This window comes from Bombina bombina, chromosome 2, assembly GCF_027579735.1.
Source record: "Bombina bombina isolate aBomBom1 chromosome 2, aBomBom1.pri, whole genome shotgun sequence".
Classification (NCBI taxonomy): Eukaryota; Metazoa; Chordata; class Amphibia; order Anura; family Bombinatoridae; genus Bombina; species Bombina bombina.
The window spans coordinates 1227651880-1227668268 of record NC_069500.1 but is presented as its reverse complement, the minus strand read 5'-3'; the positions used below and the strand labels follow the sequence as shown (position 1 = coordinate 1227668268).

The 16389-nt window shown below is 37.5% G+C and overlaps 1 protein-coding gene across 1 annotated transcript in view; it reads left to right on the top strand.

The window, feature by feature from the left end:
• Positions 1-14048, top strand: part of SLC10A4 (solute carrier family 10 member 4) — a 49186-nt gene extending 35138 nt beyond the window's left edge. Inside the window, exons 2-3 of the mRNA XM_053700869.1 lie at positions 9404-9614; positions 12730-14048. Of these exons, the coding sequence (XP_053556844.1) occupies positions 9404-9614; positions 12730-13248 (730 nt within the window). The 3' untranslated portion in view covers positions 13249-14048. The remainder of the gene's footprint in view (positions 1-9403; positions 9615-12729) is intronic.
• Positions 14049-16389: the final 2341 nt, after the last annotated feature.

Sequence of the window (16389 nt, the reverse complement as noted above, 5' to 3'; positions counted from 1 at the left end):
AGGATCCTCCACGCTCCATGGCTCCGCGGTCGCCGGTCTTCAGTAACAGAGTCGCTGGTCTTCAGCTCCGCGGTCTTCAGCTCCTCTCCGTGCAGGATGTTCCTGGAAGAAGACTTCACCGCCTGGAACAGGACCTTCTCCGCTGGACTTTAGGAACTGTGAGTACCAACCTGGGGGTTAGATTTAGGATTTTTTAAGGTTTTTTGGGGGGGATTTGTTTTATTTAGATTAGGGATGGGCAGAAAAAGAGCTAAATGCCCTTTTAAGGGCAATGCCCAAAACAAATGCCCTTTTCAAGGCAATGGGTAGTTTAGGTTTTTAGTGTTAGGTTATTTTATTTGGGGGGGTTTGGTGGGTGGGGGGCGTTACTGTTAGGGGGGGCTTTGTGTATTTTCTTGAAAAAGAACTGATTATCTTGGGGCAATGCCCTGCAAAAAGCCCTTTTAAGGGCTACTGGTAGTTTATTCTTAGAGTAGGGGTGTTTTTATTTTGGGAGGTCTTTTATTTTCATAGGGATTAGGTTTAATTTTGTTAAATTTGGTAATTTGATTTTTTATTTTCTGTAATGTTAGCCTTTTTTATTTTTTGTAAACTTATTTTTTTTTTATTTTTTGTAACTTTAGAATCTATTAGTTTAGGTAATTTGGGTTTATTTAATGGGGTGTTAGGTTAGGGGGTATTAGGTTAGGGGGTGTTAGGTTAGTGTACTGTCCTTAGGTATTTAAATAGTTATTTGCGTTGTTGGTTTTGGCAGTTTAAAAGGTTTAGGGATTAATAAGGTAAATAGGTTTATTGCGATGTAGGGGTTTAGGGATTAATAGGGTAAATAGGTTTATTGTGATGTAGGGATTTTGCGGTTTAGGGGTTAATAAGTTAAATAGGTTTATTGTGATGTAGGGGTTTTGCGGTTTTAAGGCTTTACTGCCCAGGCTTGGGATTATAGCCCATTGCAGCCTTTAGCGGTGTATGTAGATGGAAGGCAGTTTAATTTTATATAATTCAACGCACACACTCCATAAAACACACACATTTAGACACATAAACAGTTGTGTGTGAAGGAATACACACTTCCATGTTATATAACAACTGAAACATTAGCTGCATAAGTAAGGTGTATATATATATATATATATATATATATATATATATATATATATATATATATTTATATATATATATATATGCCCAAGCATTCCTTTTTTTCTACATTGCATGAAATTTGTAAATATTTTATTATATCTTTTTATGTGACATCACTGCAGAAATTACATTTTGCTACAATGTAAAGTAGTGAGTGTACAGCTTGTATAACAGTGTAAATTTTGCTGTCCCCTCAAAGTAACTCAACACACAGCCATTAATGTCTAATCCGTTGGCAACAAAAGTGAGTACACCCCTAAGTGGAAATGTCCAAATTGGGCCCAACTAGCCATTTTCCCTCCCCGGTGTCATGTGACTCATTAGTATTACAAGGTCTCAGATGTGAATGGGGAGCAGGTGTATTAAATTTGGTGTTATCGCTCTCACACTCTCTCATACTGGTCACTGGAAGTTCAACATGGCACCTCATGTCAAAGAACTCTCTGAGGATCTGAAAAAAATAATTGTTGCTCTACATAAAGATGGCCTAGGCTTTAAGAAGATTGCCAAGAACCTAAAACTGAGCAGCAGCACGGTGGGCAAGACCATACAGTGGTTTTACAGGACTAGTTCCACTCAGAACAGGCCTTGCTATGGTCTACCAAAGAAATTGAGTGCACATGCTCAGTGTCATATCCAGAGGTTGTCTTTGGGAAATAGACGTATGAGTGCTGCCAGCATTGCTGCAGAGGTTGAAGGGGTGGGGGGGTCAGCCTGTCAGGGCTCAGACCATACGCCGCACACTGCATCAAATTGATCTGCATGGCTGTCGTCCCAGAAGGAAGCCTCTGCTAAAGATGATGTACAAGAAAGTCCGCAAACAGTTTGCTGAAGGCAAGCAGACTAAGGACATGGATTACTGGAACCATGTCCTGTAGTCCGATGAGACCAAAATAAACTTATTTGGTTCAGATGGTGTCAAGCGTGTGTGGCAGTAACCAGGTGAGGAGTACAAAGACAAGTGTGTCTTGCCTACAGTCAAGCATGGTGGTGGGAGTGTCATGTCCTGGGCCTGCATGAGTTTTGCCGGCTCTGGGGAGCTACAGTTCATTGAGGGAACCATGAATGCCAACATGTACTGTGACATACTGATCCCCTCCCTTTGGAGACTAGGTCGCAGGGTAGTATTCCAACATGATAACGACCCCAAACACACTTCCAAGACGACAACTACCTTGCTAAAGAAGCTGAGGGTAAAGGTGATGGACTGGTCAAGCATGTCTCCAGACTTAAACCCTATTGAGCATCTGTGGGGCATCCTCAAACGGAAGTTGGGGGAGCGCAAGATATCTAACATCCACCAGCTCCCTGATGTTGTCATGGAGGAAGAGGACTTTAGTGGCAACCTGTGCAGCTCGAGTGAACTCCATGCCCAAGGGGGTTAAGGCAGTGCTGGAAAATAATGGTGGCCACACAAAATATTGACACTTTGGGCCCAATTTGGATATTTACACTTAGGGGTGTACTCACTTTTGTTGCCAACGGTTTAGACATGAATTGCTATGTGTTGAGTTATTTTGAGAGGACAGTAAATTTACACTGTTATACAGGCTGTACACTCACTACTTTACATTGTAGCAAAGTGACATTTCTTCAGTGTTGTCACATGAAAAGATATAATAAAATATTTACAAAAATGTGAGGGGTGTACTCACTTATGTGTGTGTATATACAGTATATATATATATATATATATATATATATATATATATATATATATATATATATATATATATATACACACAGTGTATAAAATCATGAAAAATATTAAAAAATACATTTGAAAATTCAGTTACACATATTACCACTATCTAATAAAAAGTATTAAAACAAAATTGCAATAAAAAGTTATAAGGGCTCAAAGATATGAGGTCACAGGTCTTAGAAAGAAAAAGGGCCTGCAAATAACTTGCCCAAAATACCAGAGAATTTTCAGCATTTTTGCTATCACTCCATTTAAACAGAAATAGAGCTTCTTCTTTTTTTTAATTTACCTGTCAAAACTATATATTTTTTTTTTAACCAGACAACCCAAGGTATTGATCTAGGGCAATTTTATAATATATTTCATGCCAACATTTCACTGCCAAATGCAATCATATAAAAAATTTTGTTAACTTTTTCCCAAACACAGTGTCTATAACGATCTGGCATCGGCCTTTATATGGAAGCGGAGCACCGATTGTGTTCCGGTTCCATATGTGGACAGATGTCTGAAGCTCAGGAACTTAACAGCCGAGACTGCTCGAGCTTCCTGCAGCTCCAACGTATATATACTTTTATATACATCACTTTGGCTTAAGGGGCTAAAGGAACAATGTACCCCAGAATTTGTATTGTTTAAAAAGATAGATAATCCCTTTATTATCCATTCCTAGGGATGGGCGCATGTGCTGAAAGTGTAATTCGTTTGGTAGAACAAATAGTCCTGTGGACATTGATTTTGGACAATCAAACGTTGATAAGAATGAAAATTAAAATTCAGTTATTAAAATGTTACTTTCATTTTTGAATGTTCATAATGATCCACATTCGAAATTTGAAATGTAACATCCTATTTAACAAATATTATTCAGAAATTCAATAGTTGATGTGGTAGGGAATTTAGTAAATTGATATATAATAGATACAAATATATCAATCTGACTTTCTATTTCAAATATTGCATAATTCAAATATTACATTTAAAGAGAGCATTAGAAATACTATTACAAAAATATAGATTTAAATTTTTCTAATTCAAATATTGCATAATTCTAATCAAATTCTAATAAAATTATTAGAAAAATTACAGTCCAAAACACCTCTCTGAAACAGCTATAGTGTGCACCACGCCCGTGCTTAACCCTTTAAATTAGCACAAAAAACGATAAACCAAACACTACCTGCTTTCACACTGTTGCAGGAGTGTATTATCCAAGCATGAAACTATTCAAAATGTGGGCGAAAAAGTGCATGTAACAATGAAATGGTTGACAGTAAAAAACCTGCATAAGTTGATATATCACAAGATGTCATAGATTTTTCAACACTTGTAGTCAATTATAAAGCAAAAAATGCTGAGACAGGTAAAGAAATTCTTCACATATCCAGTTGCAATAGTGTAAAACATAGCTTTTATTTAAAAACTTTGAATAAAATCTTTTACAGACCTGGAGTAGAATTCTTATTTAATGGCATACAAAGTGCTAAATACCTCCGACCCCTTTGTGTGCGTCACTAGACGCGTTTCACCGTAGCTTTCTCAATAGTGACTAACGTGTAAACTAAACCGCCAACCTTTTAAACATCTTTCTCATCTTACAGCTTCCAATCAGGAGACAAACTGGTTCTAATAAAATCCTAACCTATCACACAGTGCTCATGAACAATACTCAACTGTTGCTGGGCAGATTATCCATCAGATACCTTTCCACTCTACGGGCTGTACTCTAACCCTCGCAACCTATCATTAATTATACAGGAAAAAATTGTCAACTGTTGCTAGGCAGAAATATCTGTCAGATTCCTTTGCTCTTTACGGACTGTTTCTAACCACTGCAACATTGTAATATTTTATTTAAACGCTCTAAAAGTAAGAATATAACCAATCGTATCAAGAGCTACATTAATTAGAGAGAGAGAGAGAGAGAGAGAGATATGTGTGCACATGTGTATTTATGTATATCACGGATTTATATGTGTATATATGTATTAACATACATATATATCTATATATATATATTTATATGTATACATGTGTGTATGTGTTTATATATGTGTATTGGAGCCCATTGCAGTTAGGTAGATGAAAACATGAAAAATCATATTTATGCAATATATTTGAGGCCAGTCAGATGCCTTCCTGATGGTATTGCATGATGGATAAGAATCTGCTTGTACTTCTCAGCATTGAGGAAACCATTAATTCGGCATAATCCCCAACTCCACTTGCATAAATGCAGCCCCAAATTTGCAAGGAACCTCCACCAGCCCTTCAGCAAACAAACTGCCTTCTGGTACAGCCAAATATATATTTGACTCATCAGTCCAGAGCACCTGCTGCCATTTTTCTGCACCCCAGTTCCTGTGTGTTTGTGCATATTTGAGTTACTTGGCCTTGTTTCCATGTCAGAGGTATGGCTTTTTGGCCACAGGTCTTCCATAAAGACCACTTCTGACCAGACTTCTCTGGACAGTGGATGGGTATACCAGGATCCCACTGGTTTCTGCCAATTCTGAGCTAATGGCAATGCTGGACATTGTTTGATTGCAGGGAAGTAAGCATAAAGTTTATTTCATCTGCTGCACTGTTTCATTGGCCGGCCATTGTTTATATGGTCCTCCACATTGGCAGTTTCTTTGTGCTTCTTCAGAAGCACTTGTACTGTACATTTGGAAACCACTGTCTGTCTTGAAATTTATGCCTGAGAGTGACATTTCTGATGCAGTATAACTAACTGTCTTCAGCAGTCTCATGTTGTTAGCAGAGTTTGGCTGTTCCTCAGCCAGTTTTATTTCTCCTGCAAAGCTGTTCTGTTTCAGTTAATTATTGTGTTTCAACCTACATATTAAATTGATGATGATTAGCACCTGTTTGGTATAATTGTATAGTCATTCACCTAACTAAATGCCTAAAAAAGTGTTCCTAGAAGAATTGATGCTGTTTTGAAGGCAAAAGGTGGCCACACCAAGGGGTCTATTTATCAGCCCCATGTTTCTAGTGAGCCTTCAGGCTCGCCTGAAACACAAGTTATAAAGCAGTGGTCTAAAGACCGCTGCTCCATAACCTGTCCACCTGCTCTGATGCAGCGGACAGAAATCAACCCGATCGAACACAATCGGGTTGATTGACACCCCCCCGCAAATCTGCAGGGGGCGGCATTGCACCAGCAGTTCACAAGAACTACTGGTGCAATGCTAAATGCTGACAGCGTATGCTGTCAGTATTTATCGATGTGCGGTGGACATGGTTCGCTATAGCGGATCATGTCCATCCGCACAATGATAAATGGACCCCCAAGTATTGATTTGATTGACCTTTTTCTTCTCTTCAATGACTTTGCATTTTGTTAATCAACTATTTCTATTTTATCTATCTATCTATCTATGGTATTAAAATTGACAGCGCCAAACAAAGTTACTGATATATAAAAAATATATTGTTTATTTAAAAAACAATAAGCAAGACCAAAATATAAAGTTTAACACATTGATGTGGTTAAAACAGTGAGTCTATACATTTGTTGAAATTTTTTTTATACAACACAGTGTAGAGGGACAAAAGCACTGCTTGCCTGGCCAGGAAAAAAACCCTGTTTTAACCACATCAATGTGTTAAACTTTATATTTTGTAACTTGCTAAATGTTTTTTAAATAAACAATATATTTTACAGTGGGTATTGGAAAGAATCACCCACCTTGAAAATAATCACATTTGTTGCTTTTCAGCCGGAAATAAAGCCAGACACAGTTTTTGTTTATCCAGTTGTAATTACTCAGTGCAACTTATAACATCCATGTGAAAGATATAACAACAACACGTTAGGCAAAAATAAAGACAATTCAAAAACAAAATCACTGAGTTGCAAAAAGGGTCACCCCCTTGTGTCAGTATTTTGTTGAAGCACCTTTTGCTTTAATTACAGCCTTTAGTCTATTGGGATATGTCTCTACTAACTTTGCACATCTAGACTGTGCAATATTTGCCCACTCTTCTTTGCAGAACTGCTCCAGTTCCATTACATTTGATGGTGACCTTATGTGGACTGCAGTCTTCAAGTCATGCCACAGATATTCAATGGGGTTTAAGTCTGGGCTCTGACTATCCCATGCAAGGACATTCATCTTTTTCTCCTTTAACCACTGTGTGGTCATTTTTGCTGTGTACCTTGAGTCATTGTTATGTTGGAAGGTAAACCTTCTTCCCATTGACAACTTCCTGGCAGAGGGCAGAAGATTTTCCTCAAGAATTTGACGGTATTTTGCCTCATTCATTATTCCTTCTATCCTGACAAGTGCTCCAGTGCCTGCTGCAGAGAAACACCCCCATAACAGGATATTACCACCTACATGCTTTACTGCAGGTATGGTATGGTGTTATTTGGATGGTGAGCTGTATTGGATTTCCTCCAGACATATTGTTTGGTGTTGAGGCCAAATAGTTACATTTTAGGCTCATCTGACCATAACACCTTTTTCCATGTAGCCTCAGAATCTCCTAGGTGTGTTATCGCAAAGCTCTGTCATGACTGCATGTGGCCTTTCTTGAGGAGTGGCTTTTTTTCTTGCAACCCTCCCATACAAGCCACATTTGTGGTGAATTTGTAATATTGTTGTCACATGCACACAATGACCACTCTTTGTCATAAATTCCTGCAACTGCTTCAGAGTTGCTGTGGGCCTCTTGGTAGCCTCTCTGACCAGTTTCCTCCTGGCTCTTTCATCCAGTTTGGAGCGACGTCCTGATCCAGAGAGGGTCTGTGTTGTACCCTAACAAATAACTTCCACTTCTTAATAATAGACTTTACTGTGCTTCTAGGCATTGATAAAGCCTTTGATATTTATGTGTATATATATATGCCCACAGCTAATCACAGTTGAAGGTCAAATGGCTTTGTGTGTGCCGTTGAGAAGGTGATTAGCTACACTTGATTGAGTTTACAAGTAATTTTAAGAGGGGGTGATCCTTTTTCCAAGTCAGTGATTCTGTTTTTGAATTGTCTTTATTTTTGCCTAACATATTGGTGTTATATCTTTCCCATGGATGTTATAAGTTGCCCTGAGTAATTACAACTGGATAAACAAAAACTGTGTTTATTTTCAAGAGGAGTGATTCTTTTCAATATCCACTGTGTATATATCAGTACCTTTGTTTTGCGCTATCAGTTTTCATAACATTTCAATTGTCTTATATTGTAAATAGCAGCCTAGTAAAGGACTGTGACAGGAGCGAGCTGCACTTAGTCTTATGGTGCGGTCGGGCCGGGCTGTGACTATACAGCTGGCCCGATGCGCTGAGTAAATATAACAGACCCGCTCAGCAGAGAGCAGAGAGCGGGTCTGTGAAACAGCGGTTTTTTTTTAATTAATATGGAATATTAGGTTTTATAAATGTTTGGCTAATATAATGTTATATAATTCTGCACTATGTGCAGAATTGTAACACATTATTTTTAAAGTTTACTGACACTTTAAGAGCCGGCCCATTTTTGGTTCAGAACCTGGGTAGCTCCTGCAGATTGGTGGCTAATTGTAGCAAATCAATCAGCAAAGCGTTTCCCAGGTAAGAAATTAGAAATTTGCTTTAAAACCTGCATGTTCTATCTGAATCATGAAAGAAAAAATTTGAGTTTAGTATCCCTTTAGACGTAGCGAAATATACCAGAATATTATGTCTTATTGGGAATCTTACATTGCTTTGAAATTTCAAAAACATTTAATTACTTAAGATAACTATAATGAATGGAATAGAGTTCAACCAGAGAACACTGAAAAAGGCGCTGGCTAACCCGATAACATAGGCCTGCAAGATTTACTATTCACATGGAATAATATTCATAGTAAAAAAACAATATAATATACAAGTGTAGCAAATACCAGTTATATTTTTCCCTCTGTTTTTCATTTTTCATATGTTTAAAATGAATAATCTCATAAAAATTAGAACATTTTATTTTTATACAAGATATAAATACGGCAATACACCTTGGGTTCAAATAAGGGAAATACAGAAAAACTACCAGTAAAAGTTACAATATTATAAAAACAAATTCCAGGAAACCTCAAATATCATAATGAAGCTCATCTCCCAAATCCAAGGAGTCTTACTCAATGAATGCCCTAGCACAGGTTCTTAATGAAATAAATGTATGTATTTGCATGCTTGTTATTTCATTATAAGTAGTAGCACCACACTGAACCAGATGTTGTCCAGTGTCTGTAGCTTTGGCTGCCCTGCTCTAGATTGTACCGATGTTTATTTTTAAAGGGACATGAAACCCCCCAAAAAATGATTTAATGATTCAATAGAGAATACAATTTTAAATAACTTTCCAATGTACTTATATTATCTAATTTGCTCCATTCTATTGGTATCATTTGTTGAAGAAACAGCAAAGCAAATGGGTGAGTTATTAGCATGAGGCATATAAGTGCAGCCACCTAGACATGCTTTTCAACAAAGGATACCAAGTAAACAAAATAAATTCCCTTTAAGTAATTCGATAAGCCTTCAAGGTTCATTTTGTATAGTAACTGAATGGAATTCTATGTTTTCATGTAGCATCATCATGACCACGTCTTCCACATTGCTTGCACTACTGTTGATGCCCCTTTGCCTGTGGATATACAGCCGGCCCTGGATTAACACTACACTGGTGCAGTTTCTGCCACTTGGGGCAGTCACTCTTATGCTTTGCAGTACTCTTCTCCCCATTGGTTTGGGTGTCTTCATACGTTACCGGTACAACAGAATTGCAGACATCCTGCTTAAGGTAAATCTCTCATAAATAATGTTTTGATTATCTGGTGCAGAATATTGCCTAACTGCTATGGGCATCCAAAGAACTTTTTATTGGGTTGGGGAAGTAAAATTTCCTAAGCAACATCAAATGAGAAAATATACAGGGAATTGCTATCAGTTGTGAGCTCAAGACATTGAAGCAGTTGTCAACCCTATCTTAGGAATTATTATTTAGGCGACTTTGAGTGAACATGCATACAATTATTGGTACTGGCACTGAGTCCTAAGGATTGGTTCAGTCAAAACAGCTGAACTATATTGATCTGATCATGAATTTGTACTATTGTTTTGTTGCTTTCGGCACATCATGAGTTTTCTTAATTCTGATATCCCATTAATATTGTATAAATTGTCCCAGGAGTTTGTCCTACATTGTAAAAACATGCCCAGAATTGTGGGCATCACATTGATTGTGGGAAACAGACATGACATCTTGCTTGGTTTTATCTGGGTCTCTTGCAGTCTACAGATTAGATCTAATAATAAAGTATTTAATATCTCATGCATATTGTATGCAATTTACAATGGTTATTTTGGGGTGCAGCAGAGAGGGGGCGAGGTAATGTAAAACATTATTAGATATTGTCAGTGGTCATCTACTCTGTAATTTGCTTTACTTGATGACTCTGCTTCAAAAGGTCCCAGTTTTTTTTTTCTCTCCAAATGTTAATAACGTTAGGCTGAAAATAAATAACGCTACAATGGTTCATCACTTTAGCCCTATTTGTTAGAACTACATAGCAATTTACTATTAACTACACAGCAGTTGTTTACAGACTAAAAATAATCAATTAAATATAATTTAAAGATGTAGCTTTTTACCATGACAACAGAAATCAATGTGCATCATATTGTTGTGCAACAAACAAAAGTAGGAAAGATTGAAGCAATTGTTTTTGTGCAATTTTGATGCCGTTCATCTTCACTGAAATTCAGACAGTAGAATTTGTTATTGTTCTCTGAAGCAGAACTAGATCCACCACCAGCTATCAATACAACATACATAGATTCTCTTTGATTTATAGCGTTTAGATGCAAACCTGACATGTGTAGGCCGAGTGACTGATATGTTTTCTACATAGCTTCTCAACCTAGATTAATGATCTCTCCCATTCCTTGTTATTGCTGTTATACAGATTATCTGAGTTACCCGTAAACTATTAAGGGAAACTCATTTTCCACGAAGGTCCTTTGAAATTGATTTGCAGATATAAAACAAACAAAAAACTAAGCTTAAAAGGTAAATTCAACTTTTTATTTCTAAATCTTTCAAGAAATTAAACAAAATAAAATACCTAGATTAATAAAGCAAAAAAACATACTACTGAATAGGGATGTGGATACGTTTTGGGACAAATGTATATTTGTACCGAAAATGGGATTTTCGTTCATGTTAAGACTTAATACTTATCTTAATGCACTCTGCAGAGGACTCTAACCCGACCCTCTTCTTGCCAGATCCCTGGCCGTGCAAACAGGAGGCTTAGTGCTCTCGGCACCCAGGATCTGTTCTAACGTTAGTGCTATTGTCAACCACTTAATACTTATGTTAACGCACTCTGCAGCGGACTCTAACCCGACCCTCTTCTTGCCAGATCCCTGGCCGTGCTAACAGGAGGCTTAGCGCTCTCTGCACCCAGGATCTGTTCTAACGTTAGTGCTATTGTCAACCACTTAATACTTATGTTAACGCACTCTGCAGCGGACTCTAACCCGACCCTCTTCTTGCCAGATCCCTGGCCATGCAAACAGGAGGCTTAGTGCTCTCGGCACCCAGGATCTGTTCTAAAGTTAGTGCTATTGGCAACCACTTAATACTTATGTTAACGCACTCTGCAGCGGACTCTAACCCGACCCTCTTCTTGCCAGATCCCTGGCCGTGCAAACAGGAGGCTTAGTGCTCTCGGCACCCAGGATCTGTTCTAACGTTAGTGCAGGTCATGGGAGCCGAACAGTTTAACCCTCATGTTAGCACAGCCAGGGACCTGGCAAGAAGAGGGTCAGGTTAGCGCGCTCTCCAATGTGCGTTAAGGTAGGTATTGTAGCTACAGGTGAACAAGAAAAACATAATGTAAATATTTGACGAAAATTCAAACAGTTCAAGGAATGAATATCGGAAACTAATTTCTTTGAATATTCGGAACGAAAATTTTGTCCGGAACAAAATGTTCTTTGCTGCACATCTCTACTGAATAAGCCTCAACAAAACCTCTTAATGGTAATAATGGAGTTGCACATCTGTTTTTATCTGGGGATATTCTCAAACTCAAAATGTAATTGTCATAAATTGAAACTCCATTTTTTTCTTTCATGATTCAGATACAGCAGACAATTTTAAAAAAACATTCCAATTTACTTCTAGTATTTAATTTGCTTCATTCTCTTTTTATCCTTTGTTAAGAAGCATAGCTAGCAAGACTTAGAAGCAGCAATGCACTACTGGGAGCTAGCTGCTAATTGGTGGCTGCACATATATGCTTCTTCTCATTGGCAGACCCAATGTGCTAGCTCCCAGTAGTGTATTGCTGCTCCTTCAATTAAGGATACCAGGATAATAAAGCAAATGTGATAATATAAGTAAATATGAAAGTTGTTTAAAATTGTTTTCTCTATCTGAATCATGAGATAAAAAATATGGTTTCATGTCTCTTTAAATATTGTCAGCTTTTCTTGTAGTCTAACTTGTAAACAGTGGTTCTCCCAGTTCCCCTGACAAACTGGAAACTCTGAAACATGCTCAACCAGTGTAGGAACTCACTTATATGTGTCCCTTATTTATTGCCACAGCAATGGTGATAAACTAAACATACTGAAGTCGCTTCTGCCTGGACTGCAAGCAGCAACTTTAAATGATTTAAACATATTTATTTTGTATGCATAAAGGTTGCAGTACAGTGATTAGCCCAAAATATTTTCTGATATTTACAATGGATAAAAAAAAAATTTGACTTTAATACATGAGATCTTGGATTCAAACAAAGAGTGGAACCATCACCTGCTATTAAAAACCTCAAATTCTGGGGGTTGTTTTTATTTTATTCCAGTGTGTGACACATTTACACCTTGTTTTTATTTCCTCCCTATAGGTTTCTTTGTGGTCTCTGCTAGTGACTGTTCTCATCCTCTTCATTCTAACCGGAGCAATGCTGGGGCCTGAGCTATTGGCAACCATCCCTCCCTCGGTGTATATTGTGGCCCTGCTGATGCCTATGATTGGTTATGCCTTAGGATATGGCCTTGCAACATTGTTCAAACTGTCACCAAACTGCAGGAGAACAGTATCTTTGGAAACCGGATGCCAAAATGTCCAGCTCTGCACCGCTCTCCTGAAACTTGTCTTCCCAGCTCACTTAATTGGGAGCATGTATATGTTCCCCTTACTGTATGCAATGTTCCAGGCCGCAGAAGCAGGGATTTATGTGCTATTATACAAATACTACAGGAAAGAAGTTCTTCAGAAATCAGAGCCCCTCGATGAAGATGACGACACAGATATATCTTACCGGAAACTTAAGGAGGAAGAAATTAATGAAGTAACTTATGGCACAGTAGCCAATGAAGATCAAAATACTGTATCAATGGAGCCATCCCAAGGAATGCATTAAGGGACTAATAATATTTACCCTTATCTGGGACAAGTTTATATTATTATTTATTTTTGAACTGATAGAAATTGTGTTTAAAAAATCTGTGTATATATTTACCCAGAATGAAATGAATTAAATTCAGCTGGACAACAGAAATGAACCTGACAAATCCCATTTTCCTTTTATGGTAACATATTTTTATTTAATAGGCGCATTCATTTACAAACGTACTTGTACAAGTGTTGCTTCGCTATAAAGATCTCTGTGATCATTAATACCAGGGGCGCGATCCGATATACGGCGTAGGTTTCGGCGCAAGCGTGGAAACCTGCTTCGCCCGTAATTTCACCTTGCACATCGGGGTATTACATATATTTCGCCGGCATTTCCTAAGTGCTGTAAGTTGGATAAACTAGCGATGTCCAGAATTAAGTGTAAATACAAATTTCTGGAGTCACCAGTGACTTACGGCACTTTAGAAACTGCCGGCGCCTAAGAAAAGTAACAAAAATTTTAAATCTCCCGTAACTGTCTAGCACGCCTCCCAAAAATAAGCCCGACACGTATACCCCTATATCCGCAATCCCCCCTCTCACTCCTAATAATAAATGTATTAACCCCTAGACCGACAACCCCCCACAACGCAATAAGCCTAATTATTAACCCCTAAACCGCCATAGCCCACACCGCAATAAACCTATATTATACTATAGTTTATTTTATTTTATTGTATTTAATTTTAGCTAATTGTAGTTAATTTATTTAATTAATTTAATGATAGTGTAGTGTTAGGTGTAATTGTAACTTAGGTTAGATTTTATTTTACAGGTAAATTTGTAATTATTTTAACTAGGTAGCTATTAAATAGTTATTAACTATTTAATAGCTATTGTACCTAGTTAAAATAAATACAATGTTGCCTGTAAAATAAAAATAAATCCTAAGCTAGCTACAATGTAACTATTAGTTATATTGTAGCTATCTTAGGGTTTATTTTATAGATAAGTATTTAGTTTTAAATAGGAATACTTTAGTTAATAATAGTAATATTATTTAGATTTATTTAAATAATAATTAAGTTAGGGGGTGTTAGGGTTAGGTTTAGGGGTTAATAACTTTATTATAGTGGCGGCAACGTTGGCGGCGGCAGATTAGGGGTTAATAGATTTAATAGGCTATGTGGGCTATGGCGGTTTAGGGGTTAATACTAGAATAGGTTAATTGCGGTGTGGGTTATGGCGGTTTAGGGGTTAATACAGTTTATTAGTTATTGCGGTGAGGGATTGCGGTTGACAGGTAGATAGACATTGCGCATGCGTTAGGTGTTAGTTTATTTTTGCAGGCATTTTAGGGAGTTACGGTGCTCCCATACTCAGCGCAAGGCCTGCTACGACTGCATTTTATGGCGGGGTGAAAATGGAGTAAGATTTCTCCATTTTCGCCACGTAAGGCCTTGTGCTGGATATTGGATACTGATTTACGATGCGGTCCCATGTTAGCCTATGGGAGTAGAAATTGCGAGCGACGGGTGAAATATACGGCCGTAACTTGTATGCTACGCTATATATGTAATACCAAAATTGCGCAAAATCTGGTGTCGCCGGCTTTTGCAGGCGACGCTGCATATCGGATCGCAGCATTTCACTGTGTGGTACTATTTCATATAATGGCAGCCCCAATGCCCATAAAGGGGCAATGTAGTCCTTTTTTTTATTATTGCATCAAACACAGAGCATTTCAAATGCATTACATGTTTGTAAATATTTGTTCATGTCCTAAATAGCCCAACATTTTTCAGGTGTGCAGCTGCCACTCTCTACCAGGTAAAGGGATATGAAACCCAGAATTTTTCTTTTGTGATTAAGACAGATTTACAATTTCTTGCAAAACTCCTGCCCTATAGTGGTCCAGATACATGCACGCTCCTGAGCTTATGTCCCTGTTTTTCATCAAAAGATACCAAGAGAACTAAGAAAATTTGATAATAGAAAAAAATTAGAAAGTTTTTTTTTTTTTTATTGGATGCTCTGAGACCCATTTATCAAGCTCTGAATGGAGCTTGGGGGCCCGTGTTTCTGAATAATGAAAGAAAAATGTGGGGTTTCATGTTTCTTTAAGGTGCAGTAGTTGTCTTTACCAGCCAATAAGCATTAGCAAAATGTAGGCACCTAATACAGTTGTGATGTAAAAAGCTTTTGCTTTTAATAGATTTGTTTCCTAAGCATGAACAATGTCCCTTTATACAGAGTACAATATTCCTGTAGCAATCATGCTGGACATGCAGAAGATCTTTATTCAAAAGCACATTTATTTTTTCATTCATTTTCGGTCTTGTGTATGGAATGTTTAAAATCATAAATATTTTGTGTATGAAATATGATAAAATGTAATAACTTAAAAGGTACAGACAAGCATCTGCTTATTTATTTGAGGACGAGCTTTATGTCATGTTATTTATTGATGGTACTTGAAGGATACAATAACCAAGAATAGATTATATTGTATTTATGCTTATTAAATTTACTGTTGTAAAACTTAGACATGTGCATGGGCAAAAAAATAATTTTGGGTCAATTTGGGTTGTCAGAATTCTGTTCGTGGTCCCGTTTAGTTTGACGAAAATTCCTATAAGAATTTTGTTCAAACAAATTTGGTCAATTGCATTAACGCCTATGGGAAGTCCACACAAGGTTCCTTTTAAAAACAAAATTACTCTGCTAGCAAATGCCAACCATTCAAACATTCAGTGCTAACTGGGACTAAAGAACATACAGGAACTACACAAAACAATTCAAAAGCATTTGCTAATTACAGTACTATCAATTATTCCCTAGTGCTACCTTTTCTCACTAACCTATTGTCTCCCCCCCCCTTCCAACCTTTCACTTTCCTCCACTACATCTTTTCTGTACAATCTTATTTTTATTTTTTTCAACTCTCTCATTCTTTTTCAAATCCCTCACGCTGAAGTACCCACATTCCTCACTTTCTCACACACCTGCTTCATAACAAGTTTATGGTTATAGTTATCATTGGAGACACCATTCAGAGAAGGGCAGAAGCAGGAGAGGCAGCCACAGCAGGCAGTAGAGTTTCTGGATTAGGTAGGCCTCTGATTACAGTACATAAACCTCAGAAATACACCTCTAAGGGAGGAGG